General features: G+C 34.3%; 1 protein-coding gene across 1 annotated transcript in view; it reads left to right on the top strand.

Annotated features, from left to right (window-relative positions):
- The window catches only part of TRHDE (thyrotropin releasing hormone degrading enzyme), a 242,607-nt gene that overhangs the window by 208,111 nt on the left and 15,001 nt on the right, over nucleotides 1-19,495 (top strand). The window contains exons 11-15 of the mRNA XM_063308675.1: nucleotides 3,627-3,760; nucleotides 3,865-3,920; nucleotides 13,083-13,230; nucleotides 17,842-17,939; nucleotides 18,811-18,918. Coding sequence (XP_063164745.1) covers nucleotides 3,627-3,760; nucleotides 3,865-3,920; nucleotides 13,083-13,230; nucleotides 17,842-17,939; nucleotides 18,811-18,918 — 544 coding nt within the window. The remainder of the gene's footprint in view (nucleotides 1-3,626; nucleotides 3,761-3,864; nucleotides 3,921-13,082; nucleotides 13,231-17,841; nucleotides 17,940-18,810; nucleotides 18,919-19,495) is intronic.

The raw sequence follows: 19,495 nt of genomic DNA, 5'->3' as shown, positions 1-19,495 counted from the left end.
TGGTCTGGTCTACCTAGTTGGGCTGACATAATACAGAGAACTCTTCTGTTAATGCAGAAGCATGCTGAAGAGGACAAACTTTCTAATAAGTGAAATTATAAGTTATGTCATGCATGTTGTATCATATTTTGAGTTCATGAAGATGGTCCACTAACATATTTGTACAGATGGAAAAATTAGGATACTTGCATATTAGCAAGGCATCCCAATCCAACCTGGTCTGAAGTTATCATGAAAGAAGATAGGTAGATAAGGAAGATGTAACTGTATTAGTGCATATTTACATTATATTGTGATGTGTATTGTAGATATAGTAAACTCTTTAAAATGTAGCAGAATACCCTATAACAGATATATTAGAAATTGGTAAGTGTGTAGGTAGTGACTCAGTTGCATGCTATTAAGCTGCACTTAAAATACAGCATTTGTTATTTATAAAACATGTATTATATTTGCACATCAAACATATTTTATTTAAGCATTCAAGCTTACTTAAAGAGTTTGGAATAATATTATGTTTTAAATACCTTAACAATTGATTTAATCTCAGCTGTACTCTAGGGATCAAGATGACTAGAATTATTTACCCCCTCTTTCTTTTAAGTATTATAAATTACAGCATTTTGATTAAAAATTGCACTATAGAAGCAAAACAGATGTTACACAGGTAGTCTTCACTTACTGACTGCCTAATTCAGTGACTGTTCGAAGTTATAACAGTGTAAAAAAAAGCTTTGTGACCAATCCTTGCTTCACTGACTGTCGCAGCATCCCATGGTCATATGATTGCCATTCGTGTGCTTCGCAACTGGCTTGTGACAAGCAGAGTTAATAGACAAGGCAGAAGTAAAATCGTAAGTCACAGTCACATGATGTTTTGCTTAACGACTGTGCCACTTCGCTTAGTGACCAAAGGAGAAGTGAGGTTACATGAGTCACTAAGCCCATCGTGGTTACATGATTTTCTGCTTAGTGACTGCGGCACTTAGTAATGGAGTTGCTGGTCCCAGTTGGGGTCACTAAGTGAAGACTACCTGTATATTTCATATCTTTATAGAATCATATAGAATATACTGCAGTTCTTTTTAAAGTATATATTAACTATCTTAGCTTCTGTATTCATAACAGCCCTTTTTACAATGATTCTTGTTGTTGCTACTTAATTTAGGACACAGATTTCTGAAAAAGTACAGTAGGGTTTTTCCTCTGAAATTTAAACCAGTGTTTGTGGTATGTTTTACAATTATCACATGCAAAAACAATCATATGAATCAGGGCAGTATGTACAGAAGTAAGTTCAAAATTACTCCAGTAGATCCTAAATTCACTTTAATGTTTCATACTCCAACTTCAGCAGGTTTATACAGTAACAGTCCTATATTACAAAAATTATTTCAGATGCATCACTTTGTTCATGAGTGACCCTGACTACACATTCATTCACACTGAATTAACAATTTCATTTTGACTGAAATAAAAAAGCCATATAAAATGACAGAACCATTTGTTTTCCTCAGAATAGCTAAAAAATCAATAATTTACTTTTAACATTTCATGCACATGGAATTATGTAATAGTCTATTTATAATAGGAAGATTATTTATACTGCCAGGGTAATTCTATCTCTTAATGACATTCTTGTAAATATGTGACAAAATTAAGCAGGAAAACATTGGCTGTCATCCTGTTTTGTGATCTCCTAGACATACAGACTTACTTGTAACTGATATGGGAATGAAACAGATAAGGTTTTCATACCAGAGACAGAGTCTCTCATGGAGATGGACAGGAGTAAATTGCAATGGACTAGGAGCTTGCAGGAAGTGCTTAGAGTCCTTGCTGGGCTTCGAAATGGAGTGAGAGACGATGGTTGGTGAGCAAAGTTGAATTTAGGCAATTTCAGACTGCTGAAGATATGCAAGTCCTGGGATGGTTTGAAGATCACTGAAGTGAATGAGAATCAGCAAAATGGGAGAAGGATTATGGTCTGAGAGAAATATGTGCAGATTTCCAGAGGGAAAGACCTATAAAATAATCAACATTTTGCTAGCCGTGACAGATTGCCAGTTTTTTTTTTTTTTTCCCCTGAGGCCCTTGATTAATTCTATGGGGAATTTAGTTATAACTCAAATATAATAATAGCTTAAGACAGGCACATTGACTTCAGAAGAAGCATTATTTTGTAAGCAGGGAAATAGTTAATTGCTCAACAGCAGAGTGATAATAGTCATAGAACAATTTCTGACTTTTACTGCATCCCAACCTCTTTATAGCAGATCCCGTGGTGGGGAACTGTTTATCTCCTTTAGCTACATGCCACTTACAGAGCCATCCAGCTATAAAAGTCCAAGTCTGAACTTTTTTCTAGTTTTAAAATATCACAAATATTTTAATCGAACCATTTCACAAGAAAGTCTCTTGTTTTTTATGTTTGACCTCCCATATAGACCCACCTTAAAGAAGCCAGTACTTTTCTGCTTTAAGTTACTATTGCCCATGCAAAAAATTTAGTTGATAACTCTGCTAGATTTCTCTGGACCGTAATGTTAAAAGTGAGAAATAATTCACTACTGCTTTGTTAATCACTAACAATAATAAATGGGAGGATGTTGTTCCATATTGCTAGAAGTCAGCTGAAAGGGATGTGCTCAAAATCCTCCTGCAAAATTCCTTCTTTCTTAGCTTTCAAAAATGCTGGGAAAGCATGTAGTGAATGCTCCGAGAAGTGATTATATATGGAATACTTGTGATATACAAGTGTAATCTTTATAAAAAATCATAAATATAACTCCATCTTGTTTCTAATCTAGGCCTGTTGTTATATTTCAGCCTAAGCCTGTGATTCATACTGTTGAAAAAGCATTGATGACTCTGGTTTGATTCCTTTGTTCGTTGTTACATTCAGTGTAATGAAATCATCATGAGTTGAGCTTTGGCTCTTCCAGTTTCAGGTGGTAAATATTATTTGTGCATGCTCGCTGCAATGAAAATACTTCATTTTTACCACCTCTGAAAAATTCTGAGAACTGGCTAGCACCATGATGTGGTGATGTTACATGTCATCATTAGGGGATACATTAGTAAAATAATATTCAGCACATGAATAAACAGGACTTTATCTTATAAAGTCTTTATCCCATCTTGGCTGAATGTTAAAAATCGGTCCTAAATTGTACTAAATCCAGCCACTCTAGTTAGAAATTAATCTGCATAAAAACCAAGTTGGTATCATCCTAAAAGAAAAATGAAGCATCTAATAACGAACTTCAGTTTTTTTTATTTTTTATTTATTTATTAATCAAATTTAGCCACTGCCCATCTCCCCCAAAAGAGGGACTCTGGGCGGTTATCAAAGATATGCATGATAATCACATTCTATAGCAATATACCTTGTCTTATAATTATATTTTTCTGTAAATTGGGGGATTTTACAGCTGTATTTTACTGATTCATTATTAGATAGGAGACTATAGTGACACCAACAGCTCCTATAAAAGAGTGGACTATTTTGTTTGCAATGGAATACCTTGTAGTTTTTTTTTTCTCCTATGATCAAAGTTATTTTAAAATATAAAATATTCTGAACAATAATTTGCATTCCTTTTGCCACTCTACTTTGTTTACAGAACATCACAGGATTGCATATCTTAATGGAGGTACCTGGCTGCTTGGAAACATCAATCAAGCTGGCTATTTTAGGGTTAACTATGACATTAGAAACTGGAGACTGATAATTGACCAACTAATGAGAAACCATAAGGTAAGCTCATTTCATTATATTGCCTGAAATTTGTTTTGATATATGAAATACTTCCAGTTTCTTATCATCCTAAAGTCTTCAATTTTTCTCCTTTACTCTCATAGGTAATTTCTGTCAGTAATCGTGCAGGTTTGATCGATGATGCATTCAATTTAGCCAGGTATGTTTTTCTGTAGATAATCTAGCTTAATGCATATCCCTACAGCCCTCATATCTTTCCCTTCATAGTGTGCTTCTGCACAGTTTGAAGTTGAAGCTACTTTAGAACTGTTTCAAATTTCATTGCATTTCTTCAGTTTTCTGTATTTTCATGGTACTCTGCAAACAGATACTCAGCATTGCATTCTCTATTTCTGACTAGTAAAAGCCTGAGAGTATTTCTGAATGCAGATACTTGATTAATTTTCTTTAAGGGCAGTTTAGTACTTTGGAGATTAATAATCTGTTCCCATTTCGCTAATGAACTATTTTCCTTTCAACGTGATCCTTGAGCAACATGCCATTTCTAGTAATAAAACCCTTAGAGCTTCAGAATTTTTTTCTGCTCTGTTGCAGATAAAATGTCTTATTTTACAGTAAAATATATGCATATATTTTCCCCCAGTCCAGCATGGTATGAATGTACATGCAGATCTTTAAACCAATTTTAGAAGTGGCAGGTTTTGCATCGTAATAATTGCAACTTAACAATTGCTAACAATATAATTTATGAAAGTGGATAGCTATTGTAATGTTGGTGATCAAAGTTTGCATCATAAACCTGTAAATAAGCACCTAAAATTTCCTAGCCAAAGAGAAAGATATAAGGAAAAAAGAAAAAGGAAATAGCATGAACAACAAAAACATGGGTAGGAGAAAAAAGTTAGGAGAAGCAGCAACTCTACTGGCCAGCATAGAAAGAGAGGACACATGTAAATGGCACTATTATTGCCCACCTTTCTTTGAACCCTACTATCAGATTCATGGCAGTAAAAGGCACTCACCTTAGCAATAGAAGAGTCCTGCTGGGTTAAAGCATTACTTTACCATAGCAACCAGCCAATTGTTTCAAGGAAGCCTGCAAGCAGGACTTGAAAGTAATAATGCATTGCAATGCTTTTTGCTTCTCATGAGCAAGTGTTCCATAACATACTATGTTCCATTCTGCATAGTTTTCATGTCTGAACCTGACACTTTATATACAAATGTGCTTCCTTTTATATGTATGGAATTTCCTGCCAATCAGTGTTATGGGATGACTCCTACCTTTAAGAGAAAGGGGAAAAAAAATTATCGGGTCACTTTTGTGACTCCATGCTTAAGAGTTTATATAAACAAGAAATTTCAAATATGAAACCTCTTGTTATAATACTTACAAAGTGATACGTTTATCAAAAATTATAGAAAAGGCTTATTTTGGCATCAAAAGGTGATTTCCTTTTTTTTCCTTTTTATGAAGCACCTAGTTTATTTTACCAAACTTTAGTATGCTATCTGGAGATGTATTACATGAAATATTTAAAAAAAAAAAAAAAGAGAACAAGTACATTTTCTGTACTCTTTTATATTAAAAACTAAACATAATGGCTTTTTACTACTTTGGCCAGATCTTTAAATACTGATGAAGTTACTCAAAACAAAAATTAATACTGCTCTTTAATACAATTTTCCACTTTTTTAAAAAAACGTTAGCTGTCATTAAAATATACTTGAACATTAAATGTTAGTCTCTCTTTACAGAGAAAATTGAAAATACATTAGCCAGAGGATAAAATATGTGAAGTTTTATTTTTGTTTTGAAGCATAGAATATTTATTTTAAAATTCATATACTTTTTCTATATCACAAGGTATGCATTATCTTCTTAATAGGCAACTTAATGCTCTCCTAAATGTATGTTATGTTAATAAAAAAATGCCCTAACGGATATTTTAAAATTCTGTATAGCCTTAATTTACTAAGCACTGTTATTATATAGCTTCTTTCATTAAATGTGAACAAACTGTTTCTCAGTGACTTTCTAATGCAATCAGCAGACACAGAACTCAATTGTTCTACACTTATTGGAAATTGTGTAGTTGGTAACAGTTGATTTTTACATAGCAGATTTGTCAATTTCAATACATTTTTAGTTTAATACTGATAACATGTAACTTTTCTTAAACACATAATGTTCATTTGCATATTAGTATCTGAAAATTAAATTGCATCAATATTTCAGCAACTTATTTGGCAGATTACAATTTGCTGAATGTAACGGTGAGTTGTTGGATGAGATGCTTCATGCATTCCCATACATGAGGAAGCTGGTGAATAAAGCATTCCTCAGAGAGCGTGATAGCATAGTAGTAGAGCATATGGTTTGAATATATTATAAGTCCTATATTACTTTACTAAGATCTCCAGCTAGAAGGATCCAATAGCAAATGATGGAAAGATCTCTTTCTGACATAGTCACTGTTAGCATAAATTATAATAGAACATACGGATGTAGCAAATGATGGAATACATTTATGTATATGGTTTTCTCACCATTTTTCTTATTTTCCATTGCTTTCCTTTGCTTTCTTTAACTGATGAAAGATGAATGGTACCTCACTGGCTAATCAGCTATACTGGAAAAAATGGAATCTGTTGCTGTATTAGTTGAGATTTTTAAAGTGGAATAGGAGTCTTCTGGAGTTGAGTGGCCAATAAATGTAAATAAATAAATAAATGCCTCTTACTTGTCCAGGCTTCGATTCAAAATCATCTACATTGTTTCACTTCAAAATGTATTTTGGGAATGTAGCTCATTGGAAAGGATAGGATATTGCACTGCCTGCTTGGGGGGAGGGGCTGGATTTTAAATAGCACTTTTCAGTTTCACTCATCTTGATTGGATATGGGATGATTGACTGAAGCTATCCATAAATCAGAATGATCCTTACTTTAGCTGCTTTCATCATAGCTTTTTGGACAGATGAAAAGATTATGGAGGATATACTTATTTGAAGTCACTTCAGTCATACTTCATTGTCATCCAAGAACCTGTTTTCTGTGATTAAGTACATGACAGCATTTTATTTTATGAACAACAAACTTACTTATTTATTTTTAATAATATCATGTCCTTCATTGCTTGATCCTCCTTCATTTAGGTTTTCCAACTTTCTTTTCCCATCCCATCCACTTTCACTTGTACTACCTCTTTTAATTAGTCTTTCTTCTTAGTTCTTTAATCTCTACTGAACATAATTCAATACCTAACATTAGTTTCCAATTCCTTTAACTGTTTGAATAATTGTTTGGTATCTCCCTTCCTGTCTTTTGATCTTGGAATAATATCCCAGTTTGGCCCTACTGATAGGAATGTGTGCATGATGTTTAGTTTATTAAGGAATGCCACTAGAGAGACTGAGGAGATTCAAGGAGATCTCACTCAGATGGTAGTAGCAAAGGTTTAGGAGCACAGCAGTAGTACTCTGAACTTAGGTGCTATGGCCAGAAGAGTGCATAATGTGAAAGCCCATATACTGATATCTAAGACATTTTGAGTGGTTTGTATCTTCATAATGGACTAGTTTCCTAAGTTTTATCTCCATTCTAGTGGGGAAGTGAAAGAAAACATGGGTACTTTATTAATGCTGATCATAAATGAATATAACTAAAAAAAACCTGCACCAATTTCTATTAACTTTGGTATACTTAATCTCTTCACAATTGTCTATTGTTCCTGGCAATTTAATCCTATTCTGATTAAAAACAAAAATAAAAAAAGTTATATGAGGCCATTAGGTTCTTATGTTTTTGCCATGCTAAACAATAGCAGAACTTGGAAAAAATCATGATAAGATAGTTAAAATTCCTTTCAAGGAAAACGATATGGTCACAAAATAGAGGAATTTAAGCTCTGTGGATAAATTTTATATTAAATTAAACTTCAGAAATATTTGGAATGGATCTGGTTTATTGTATGAAAAATTCATTGTTTGTTTTTATACTTAATGATATTATTGTGGTTTTGCTTATGTTGTTTATTGCTTTTGTCTCTTGTTTATGACTTTTGGGTTTTTAGATTGTACTGTGGATGCTTTAACTATATTATGTATTCTATGAAAGCAGCCTGGAGTCTTCTTTTAAATTGTGGTGGGATAGAAATATGATAGAGAGAGAGAGAAAGCTAGAAAAAGAAATATTTTTTTTCAAAAAAGTTGAACTGCTTCAGAAAAAAAAATATATCTTCAGTGTTAGGGTGGGGGGAAGCAGTAGTGTAAGAATGTGTTTTCTGTCTCTGCTAAAGGTTTTATTCCCTGGATAAAAACATGTTAATGGTCACAGCAACATATTTTAAATTTATTTATTCACTATATTAAATATTTGTTTATTCAATCCATCTTTGTTCTTAATTGGCTCCTCTTCATGGTCACTTTTTTTAAATTACAGCACATGCAAGACTGAATCTGATTCATGGCAATTGGAGAGAATGAACTATAAAGGTTGTACTCTACATAAAGTCCATTTGTGAGGAAAAGCCAGGGTTCACAGAAAAGGATAAAAAGTCATAAAATAGTTTGCAGAGTTGAAGATCAGGAGTTTAGAGAACAGATAGACAACTCATACAACAATGTCGCTTCACTATTAATCCATAGCAGTCTTAATTCCTAAATAAAGTATTAGGCAATACAATCCGTTAAGGCCTTAAATGACCTATGCCTTTTGCCTCAAGCTTTGCCTGTGGTAAGGCTGGCTCAATGAGATAACATTGTAATATATCATTCCCTGCTTCCAAGTTTGCGGGGGAAAAGTACATAATGTTCATATATTTAGTAATATTTTATCCTCAGGTGGGTCTCTCCCATCTGCATTATCCAGTCACTTTCTCTCTCACACATAAATAATTGTCACACGTGGAGACCCAAGAGTGTGCACTTATATAGTCCCCTGCCTCCTTCCAGCAGAAACAATAAAAAAGAAGTTGGGGGAAGGGTAATTACATTGGGAAGGGAAGAGGGAAGAAAACAAGAAAACTAGAGATTGAGATAAGGCAAGAAGGGAGGGAGGGAGGAAATCCCTACTCAAGCTTTGGGAAGCAGGTTAATTTTTCTGAATTCAGCTGTTGGAAGAAAACAGGATTTTTTATTATATAACTCTAAAAACTTTATTACTCCAACCTATGCTGTCTTCATAGAGATAAAAGTTGGATATCTCACCTGAAATCTATGGACACTGAACCTATTTTTTTTCCCATCATTTTTCATACCTGACAAATATTCCAAAACAACTTTCAGTTTAAAAGAAATATCAACATAGCTATAGAAATGCATGTGGAGTGAATATGTGTTTAATAAATATGGAAACTTTGTGATCATATGAAAACTCATAGGCACATATCACTGAATATGTATAAGAGCATTCAGCCAAATGCATGGAATTTGCATTTGGTAGCATAGACAAAGGTTGCACTCCACTTTCTCCCACAATGGATTTAATGAGTGTCTGAAAGGAATTTATAAACTCACAAATGTTTGTTTTAGATAAGCTAGATCACTCTCAAAAGAAAGATTAAAATGAGTTTTATAATTTACTTCTTACCTTTAAAATACTTCCACTATAATGATATATTTAGAAGAACTGGACAAATTAATAATATTAACTCTGCTTGGACTATATATTTCTTAGGCATAATGAAATAACCAATATATCGAGGAAGGATAATACAAATTATATATGTCTGTTGACACTGCTGAGAAAAATTACACCCACTACATACAAAACTTTGATTTTTTAAAGACAAGAAGAGATGTATGTTATTTCTTTAGTGTAATTAACTTGTTTACCCAAAAAGATAAGCTTAAATTTAAGGCAATCTTCCTACGGGCTAAGAAAATAAATTGGAAAACTGATACACAGAGCGAAAAATCTTGTGCATGTCTAGCTTCTCTACCTTGACAACTTATCAGCAAAAACCAATCCTTGAAATTTCCCCCTCCCAGTAAATGTATGCATATGAACCTTCAGAATGGTGTTCTAAATACTATCTGGTTCAATTTGCAAGAAAGGGAGGACCATTTACAAACTTAATAGAACAAATGAAGCAAAAGGATTTGCAACCATTTATTAATGTCTACTTTTTTCCTTTTAATTATTAACTTAATTAGGCTTTTCTAATCATGTTAGAAATCAGGTTAGATCATATTACTTTGTTTTTATAGCAAAATTTTAGAACTCAGATTTCACTATGTTTCTAGGACTCATGTTGTATTTCCGTGCATCCTAATGTTTTTTGTAAAAGGACTGAAAGAAAACATATTGCCTTTAAATGCCTATTATTTTTCAATCTGTCTTACTCTTGTTATATTCGGTGTCTGTGAGAGAGACAGAAAAGTCAAGATGGTGGGCATGACCAAACCTTCACAGCATTTTTTACATGTATTGTTGCAGCATGTAAAAGGGGTGAGACATAAAAGCATCTGACTGTACTTATTAGAGTCCTTTCACATCATGTTGAATATTGACTGTGGGATTGTAGATATTACACTAAAATTATCTTAGCTCTGATCTATATTTTATTTTATTTTAATATTGTACAACTGCCTAATTTTACTGAATATGTTACTTCATTATATATCATAACCTGTATAGAAATTAAGCTACAGGCTTGGAATTAATTTAATTTAATTTAATTTAATTAAAGATCTACATGAGCAAAGGATATATAAATTGTTGCTTCCTACCTCCATTTAGGAACTATATGAATAGCAATAAGCTATTAATGTTCAACGCATTCCATATAAAGCAGAGGATACAGTTTGGTTTCTAGAGCTATGTCAACTCCATCACCTCATTCCCATTGTTTTAATACCATCAACCAATTTGTGGCCAACTTAGATTTTCTAATTTTGATTTAAACCCAATTCCTACAAGTGGTGGGCTTGTTGATATATGGTATACTTGTGTGGCCGACTGATGATGCTTCACAATACTGTTTTGTTTTTGTTTTTTTCAGACAGAGATGATTTGTATGCTATTAGATTTAAAAGGAAATAAGTCAGAATGGATTAAAACTGTCCCTGGGCAATTGCACTACTACTTGGTACTTTGTCCCTAAGGGCAAAATCGATGTTCTGGGAACTATTCGTGATCTCAGTTTCTAGTTATATGTAGACAAACCAAGGACAGAATGCAGCTGCAAAACACACAAATGTCTCTTTAAAATTGGATATGCAACTGTAATTGACTCATTAAAATCAATTATTATATTATTCAAAAATTAATAATTTTAATAACATAAAGATTAATTTCCAAGTGACCAGCTTGAAACATTGAGAATCATATTATAGTTTTCAGAAGTTTTTTTCAGTATTTTCTTAGTTCTATGAATTAAAAAAAAACATGAAAGTTCTTTTTCTTCTAAAATAGAAGATGGGCCATCAGAACCTTCCTAATAGTTTTAGTGCTGCTACCTAATAAATTTTAAATACGTTACTCTATTATTCTGAGCAATGCCTAACATGGAATATTTAAAAAGGCATCTATACAATTATTACAGAAAGAAAATCATAGAGCAAGATGGAATTGCAAGCAAGCCTTGAAGTTGGGTTAATATGGTAATCAGCTTCCATCAGAAATTTTTCATAATCCCTTAATATTGATCTCACAGTGACTGGGATTCTGACAGAAATAATTTCCGAAGAGAAAAAGTGATTGATTGCTATAGCAAATCATCAATTTCACCTTTTGGCATGTTCATATATTCACAGCAGTACTATCAAAGTCCAGGTACATCTTGATATTAGTGGTCCTTCCTATCAGTATAGCTGATCTTCCAGAATGGGCTTACTAAAAATATTACTCTCTTTTTTGTTTGAAAAGCACACTATAAAAGAGGGATTGTTAAGAACAGATTTTATGAAAATAGGTTTTTGTTTATTTCTGTTTATTGATAAGTTAGGGAAATAATGAAAAGAACAATTTTATAAACTAACCTTTAGTGTTTGCATACCTTAAAATAGTGAGCTATTCCTCACATGCCAGTCTAGAAAAATAAAGGGGCCAACATTCTGAAGTTTTCAGACATGCTTCAAAATGTGTTTCTACACATACATGCACAGCCACCTCTGTATTTGACTTTTGCCAAAGTATGATTTTTGAAGACCATTTTTTTAAGAAAAGCATTTCTTACCATAAAGAGTTTTGTTACCAGTCTTCAAATGAAAACCTATAAAAGCATCTATTAGCATCTCTACTAGATAATGTTAATAGGTTTTAGTTATTTTATTTTAATATTATTAAACACTATGCTTACTTTATAACTTTCAGTGGACATTGTTCCCTTCTCTACAGCCTTAGAAAGTATGGCTTCTTTCTTCTCACCTTTCCTTCCCTCTTCCCATTCCCCTTGGATTCACCTGTAAGGGTTAAAGTGTGTGCTGGGGATACCTGGCTTATGTCTACAATCTGCCACGAAGACTCACTGGACACCTTTGGACCTGTCATTCTCTCACAGCCCGGTTCACCTCACAGGATAATTATTGTGAATATAAAATTAGGAGAAATTCCCATGTAAGCTGCCTTGAGCTCCCGGAATATTCAGAATATAACAAATTATTGGTATTAAGATATACTTCCCTGTTATTCAAATTGGAAAACTCTAATTTAGTTACTTACAGACTAGAATAATATATCAGAAAAGTTAGCTTCTGTGTCCCAGAATCTTTTCTATGAAGTCAATATGCAATAGGAAAAAAAGGGGATAGCAAAGGAGGATCACATATCCTTAATGGACATCAAGTTTTCATAAATAATTACAAAATTGTGGAGAAATAACTGAACGCATACTATTTTCCTTTTCTCACATATCATAATGATATGTGAGTCCCCTTTTTGGGGGAGATGGGCAGTGATGGAAATTTGAAATATAAATAAATAAATAAAAATAAATTCAGTAAAACAATTTTGGAGAATGTAAGAACAAGATGAAAATTCCTTTAAATTAAGCATTAAAAAAAAAGTATAAATGTTGCAGCCTGCTTCTTCTAATCACCTAAGTGAACTGTAAAGATTTACTGCAGCAAATACTTGTGAATGTTCAAATTATATTATAAACTGTGGTTTGGAATAATACATTAATTAATATATTGTGAATGAGATTACCTGAATGCTCTTGCCCCCATATTAACCCCTTTCACTTATTTTACAAAATTGTATGAACTTTCATTTAAACATGTATTCATTATTTAATTTAAATTATCGATACTATGATTTAGGGATTCATTTTAAAAGACACTTAGCATATTGAAAATGTTAAAAATAATATTGACATTATTATATAACATGAAAAAAATGATCTTACTTTATACAGGGCTGGCTATTTGCCCCAGAATATTCCTCTTGAAATTATCAGATATCTGTCGAAGGAAAAGGAATTTCTACCTTGGCATGCTGCTAGCCGATCTCTTTATCCTCTAGATAAGTTGTTGGACCGCACGGAGAACTACAACATGTTCAATGTAAAGATAAATATACATTTCTTTCTTTTTACCAACCACTAAAGTGTTGTCCTCCCTACTAGGACTCTGTATATCAGTCAAGGTGAATTCCAATATACTTTAGTTTTTTTCCAGGAGTAGGCAACCCCATGTCCTTTAGATATTTTGGACCCTCCTATTGTCCTCTGAAATTAGCTGTGCTAGTTATGGGTGGTAGAAGTTGAAATCCACAACTGTTTATTGGGTTATAAATTGCATTAGCATGGGAGAAAAGTAACATTTTTCTGTTATAAAGTGTTGCATAATACAGATGGACTGTAGTCAATAAATAAGAAATATTGTCATACAATTTTGGTTATGTAAGAAGGTTTTACAGAATTTAATTCATCAGCAAAGTTGAAGTGTTCTTAAAATCTGTTGATTTCACTGTGAGTCTTACACTGCCATCATTATTTCAATCCAAATGCTGTAAGGAGTTCACTTTTTCTCATTGCCAGTTGTATTGCTATTTAATTCAGTTATCCATTCAATTGGCAACAAAGCAAGATAATTATCAGGAAGACTAATGTTCACTATACACAAAGTTACCTTGAAAAAAAAATCTGCTAAAAAGGAAATACATTCTTTGAGCCCCATTAGGAACACAGAAAGCTATTTTATTTTTAGTCAGTATCACTGTTAGTAAGTAGCTCTAATTGTACTAATTGGGAGCAGCTTTCCTGGATTTCTGGTGGGCTTCTTTTGCAGACCTGGGTAAAGATGTCAGAAGTATTATGATGATGTAGGCATGTTATAACACATGTCTAAACACACTCCTAAATTCCTTTGTCCTTCTAACATTGCCAGTAGACACTGAGCTCTATGCAGTGTAAGCATACTCCCTGTTATAAAATGTTGGAATAAATTACAAGTCTGTCAGTTTCATATTGCCTACCATTCTAATGTATTCATTATGGAATCCTGTTATGTTTGACTTTTGCAAAGCTGCAATTCTAGTAAAAAAAAAAAAGTAAAATACATTTCTAGATGGTTCTCTTTTATTACTTAAGAGCTGAGAGGGCAAAATGCTACGCATTCATTTTTCTCAGGAATAATTGACATGCCACAGGAGGATTATTTGTTTGTTTGTTGTTTGTTTGATTGATTGATTTATATGGCTACCCATCCCAACATAGTGATTATGGGTGGCTAAAATGCATGAAAACATAACAGGACACAATATATATATATATATTTTTAAAAAGAGTAATTTAAATATCTGTAACCAAAAGCAATAATTAAACACACATAAACAATACAGTGTTTCTAGTAGACTATATGAAAAGGGACGCGGTGGCGCTGCGGGTTAAACCGCTGAGCTGTCAATCGGAAGGTCGGCGGTTCGAAACCGCGCGGCGGGGTGAGCTCCCGTTGCTCGTCCCAGCTCCTGCTCACCTAGCAGTTCAAAAACATGCAAATGTGAGTAGATCAATAGGTACCGCTTCGGCGGGAAGGTAACGGCATTCCAAGTCGTCATGCTGGCCACATGACCCGGAAGTGTCTATGACAACGCCGGCTCCATGGCTTAGAAACGGAGATGAGCACTGCCCCCTAGAGTCGGATTCGACTGGACTTTACGTCAAGGGAAACCTTTACCTTTACCTATATGAAAAGAAACTAAACTAATCTTATACACAGGACTCAACAGACATCCTAGCCCAGTGCTGGAAGGAAAAGCCAGGTCTGGAAGGCTAACAGGATCAGGACCATCCAGATAACAGGGAGGATTCTGATCTATAGGGCAGGCACCACAACAAAGAAGGTCCTGTTAGATGACATTTCTTTCACAGAAGGGATTCAGAGCATGCCTACCTTGTCAGATTTGGTGGGACAAGCAGAGACACTTGGAAACAGGCAGTTCTGCAAATAAACTGATCTTGTGTAACACTTTATAGATGATAACCAGCACCTTGAATTGCATTCAGCAGCCAACTGAGAGCTAAAGCAGCCTGCAAAGTATATGTGTGTACCATGTTGTACCCAAAACTACATGTGCTGCTGCATTCTGAACCAGTTGCAGCTTCTGAATGTTCTTAAGGTCAACCCTTTATAGAACACATTGCAGTAGTCCAACTGGAGGTCACTGAGGCGTGAATGTCCATGAGTGGAGCCTTCTGATTCAGGGGTTGTACAGAGGTCCTCCTGGCCATGTCTGCCACCTTCTCAAGGAGAACCCCTGAGTGCTACAGGACTTCCAAATTGCACATCAACTCTATCTGGATAAATGCCACCATTTCTAGAGTTAAAGTTGGGAAATCTCCAGATCCAAGGAGCCTTTAAACTCACAGCCACTCAGTCTTTCTAGGATTAAGCCAAAAACTGTTCTATTTCTCCCCTGTAACCATACCCCTAAATCCTGTAGACACTGGGAAAGAACCTTGACAGCATTATCTGGATAGCCCAAGGCAGGAATGTATAACTGAATATCATCAATACAATGGTGATACTTAACTACATGCCAACAGTAGACCTCAGCCAAGTGGTTTCATATAAATATTAAATAGAAGTGGGTAGAGCACTGACGTGCCTTGTAATGCAAGGATCTAGTGGAGGACCTCTTTCATCAACACTAACTAGAACCAGCCTCAAAAAAGGAGGAGAACCACTGTAAAACTTAGCTCCCTACTCCAATCTTTAAACCATCTCAGAAGGGTACTATGATCATTTGTATCAAAAGTAGATGAGAGATGCATCAAAGCCCAAGTGTGATCAGTGCTATCTCAATACTATAACCTGGTCTGAAAGCTGACTCAAAAGAGTCCAGATAATCACTTTCCTCCACAGTCTCTAGAGCCAAGGTCTGCATATGTCTTTTCATCTTCATAATATGCAGCTGATTTTGTTGCTATGTAAATAAAAATTATCCACTCTTGGGCTATATTAATATAATGCAAAATACTTTTTAAAAATTTTATTACCTCTATTTTGCTTTTAACAGGCTGGCCTGATAATAAGGAAACTGCAGTATGACTTTGATGACAAAGTCATATATTATAATGGTGTAGAAAGTAAAGGGTCAAAAGTAGAAAACTTGTCACATTGTCATTGCTTTTTAAAATGCCAACAATTAAAAGGACACTGAAATGCAGATGTCATTAAATTGTCTAATCTTGATATGCAGCTCATATTATTCAATATTACATCAATTGGCTGTGACTTTGTAATGAGTTTGCCACTACAACTATAAATCTACACCTATCAGGAGAGTGAAACTTATCAATTTCATAACAATATGTGGCCCAAATGTGTCACTCATAAATATTTAATAATGGACATTACTGAAACATGTACTTCAAAGTTAAGGATAGCCTGCCATAGTAAATATTTAACATGTCTATGCACCAGAAGCTTTTCAAGTATTTTTATATTGAAAATAGAAGACTTGATCCAATGCTAAGACTTTTTTAAAGCTAGTTATTTCAGAAAGAAATCCACTTTGTGCAAACTCTGTTGGTCAAAGAAGACAAGCAACTTCTCTCATTTTCTATTTCCTTCTGCAGCACTTTGCACCCTCTGAAATCCTCCACTGATTTAACAGCCCGACCAAGAACATTAGTTTCTCTGTAGAAAGTTGTAATAATAACAACAATAAAAACAACAATCCCATTTCTGGTATCATATGCAGACTTTGTAAAGAAAAAGATGAAGCTGTGGATCATGTAATTAGTGAATGAAGCAAAATTGCTTTGCCTGATTATGACAAGAGTAGCCACTATGATGCATTGGTATTGGTGCAAAAAGTATAATTTTTGACTTTTCTGAATGTGGTATGAGCACAAAGTTGAGCAAGTTGCTGAAAATTATGATAATTTTAATGAGATTTTGACATACAAATTGATTGTGATCTAGAACACAACATACCATATATAATACTAACTGAAAAGAGTAATTGTTAGATGTGGCAATAACTAGGAATTGAGAAAAAATATATAAAAAAATATAAAATATAAAGATCTAATTATTGAAATATGTAGACTATGGAGAAGATTTCGCAAAGCCTTCTCTATATTTATTGGCTCATTAAGCAGAATAACAACAAATTTTGGATTTTTTACAAGAACACAATATTTCAGCTATATCAATTACAGATTTGCAAAAGAAAAAGAAAAATGTGCTGGGCATGTGTTATATCTTACTACATTACTTGAATAATTCCTAGGTTCCTGTCTGAACATGAATTTCTGAAGAATACCAGTCAGAGAGGTTATTCTTTTTGTTTGCTCTTTTTAGTGTGTTATTCCTTGATTAGTTTTTTTAAAAAATAACATCAGCTTACTGTTTAATTTCAGTTATTTTCAGGGTAGGTAATTAATTTAAGAGGCATGTGCTAGCTGTGACACTCAGAACAGCAAGTTAAGATAGTCCTGGACAGGAAGCCCACTCAATTACAGCAGTTATAGAACATGACCTTCCTCTTTCCATTCATAAAACTCAGCATGCATGAGAGGAGGATATTCATAATGTAGACTAAAGAAACTCTTTCTAAAGGGGAAGGGGGGTGATTTGTGGTACATTTGGTTGCTTTGAACTGGATGCAACATCAGTATTGGCTGTGAACATATTTAATGCAGAGAACTTTTTCCTCTGTTTCAGGAATACATTTTGAGACAAGTTGCTTCAATGTATCTTAAGCTGGGATGGCCTACGAATAATTTGGAGAAGTCTTTTGTTCAAGCTTCCTACCAGCATGAGTAATACTTTTTTTTAATTGTTGCAAAATAGCCATATTAAGCTGAATCTTAATACCCAGGATGACTGGGTAGATTTACTGCCATTTGCTGAGCTTGCTTATAATAATTCTGCGCACCAGAGCACAGGACTGTCGCCATTTCAAGTAGTCTGTGGCCATGTAAATCCCACTCTGCCAGCGAGTGGATGAAGCAAATAAGTTCCCAATGGCCAATCATTCAAAAACCCTTGCTACCGCTTGAGAAAGTTCTAAAAAATACACTGACAAGAAGATGTAAAAGTTAAATCATGTTACTTTGAATTAAGTTTAGCTCATGACTGTGTCAGGTCCTTACATTCTGTTTATTTGGGACATGATCTCATTGTGAGGCTTAAATGATGGGACTGGACCTCTCATTTTCTAAATTCATATTTTGTATTTCCTATGATGACATTGCCTCTTTTTCCTAGAATTTCAAAGAATCATTGTTTCTAAGCAATAATTTAAATTCTGGCTGCATTTGGCAATAGAACTTTTGATGTGTTGAGGTGCTCTTGTTGTAACTCACTGGCTTCATGGCAATCTAAATGCTATAACTTCTGCTTCATCATTGCTAACACGTTGTTCATATATTTGTCCTTGTTAAATATTAGTTTAGATCAGTGTTTCTCAAATTTGGCGACTTTAAGGTGTGTGAACTTCAACTCCCAGAATTCCCCAGGCAGCCATGCTGGCTGGGGAATTCTGGGAGTTGAAACACTCACCTTAATGTTGCCAAGATTGAGAAACACTGGTTTAGGTCTTGGAAACAGTGAAGTATTTTCACCCGAGAATCTGAATACATTTATTAACATCAGGTTAATGCTAGTGTTGTTTGTCTTTGGGATATGCAGGGAGTTCCGCCGTGAAGTGATTATGCTGGCTTGCAGCTTTGGTAACAAGCACTGCCACCAGCAGGCTGCAACTCTAATCTCTGACTGGATCTCCAGCAATAGAAACAGGTAAAAAATGGCATCCCGCATCACTTCTTTTCCCATAAACAATACTAAGTCCAAAATCAATTTTACTATAGATAGGTGAATGCATGCATGTATATTAATAATAGTTGGATCCTGGAAGGAAGAGATTTTGTGCAAGAGGAATGGTCTATGTGTATTTTAAAGAGCAGGAGTGGGGTAATCTAAATTTCTCATCAAGTATATGTAAGTCACAATTTTTTTTTTCACAAAGCCCATATATGTATATGTCCACACCAAACTTAGAAATACCTGCTAGCGCCCCTTATAGACATTAGCAATGAATCTTCTGAACTTTTAAGCAAGGCATGTGCTCCACCACTGAGTTAGTGAAGAGTTCTCTGAAGTTCCATGAGTTTCCTATAAGATACTGGCCACTGGAAATCATTGGGTAAATCACTCAGTCTTTCCACTGTTCAGACTCTCCTTAAATGTAAGCAAAATAGGCTGTTTCCACCACCTATTGAGCTACAGAGAATAGGTTGTTTCACATCAGAGAATGGCATAGGGCCTGGTTGCTTAAGGGACTGCTTATCTTTGACAGAGTATGACCATGCTATAA

The sequence above is a fragment of the Candoia aspera genome, chromosome 7 (genome assembly GCF_035149785.1).
Source record: "Candoia aspera isolate rCanAsp1 chromosome 7, rCanAsp1.hap2, whole genome shotgun sequence".
NCBI lineage: Eukaryota > Metazoa > Chordata > Lepidosauria > Squamata > Boidae > Candoia > Candoia aspera.
This window is presented reverse-complemented; position numbering and strand designations above follow the sequence as displayed.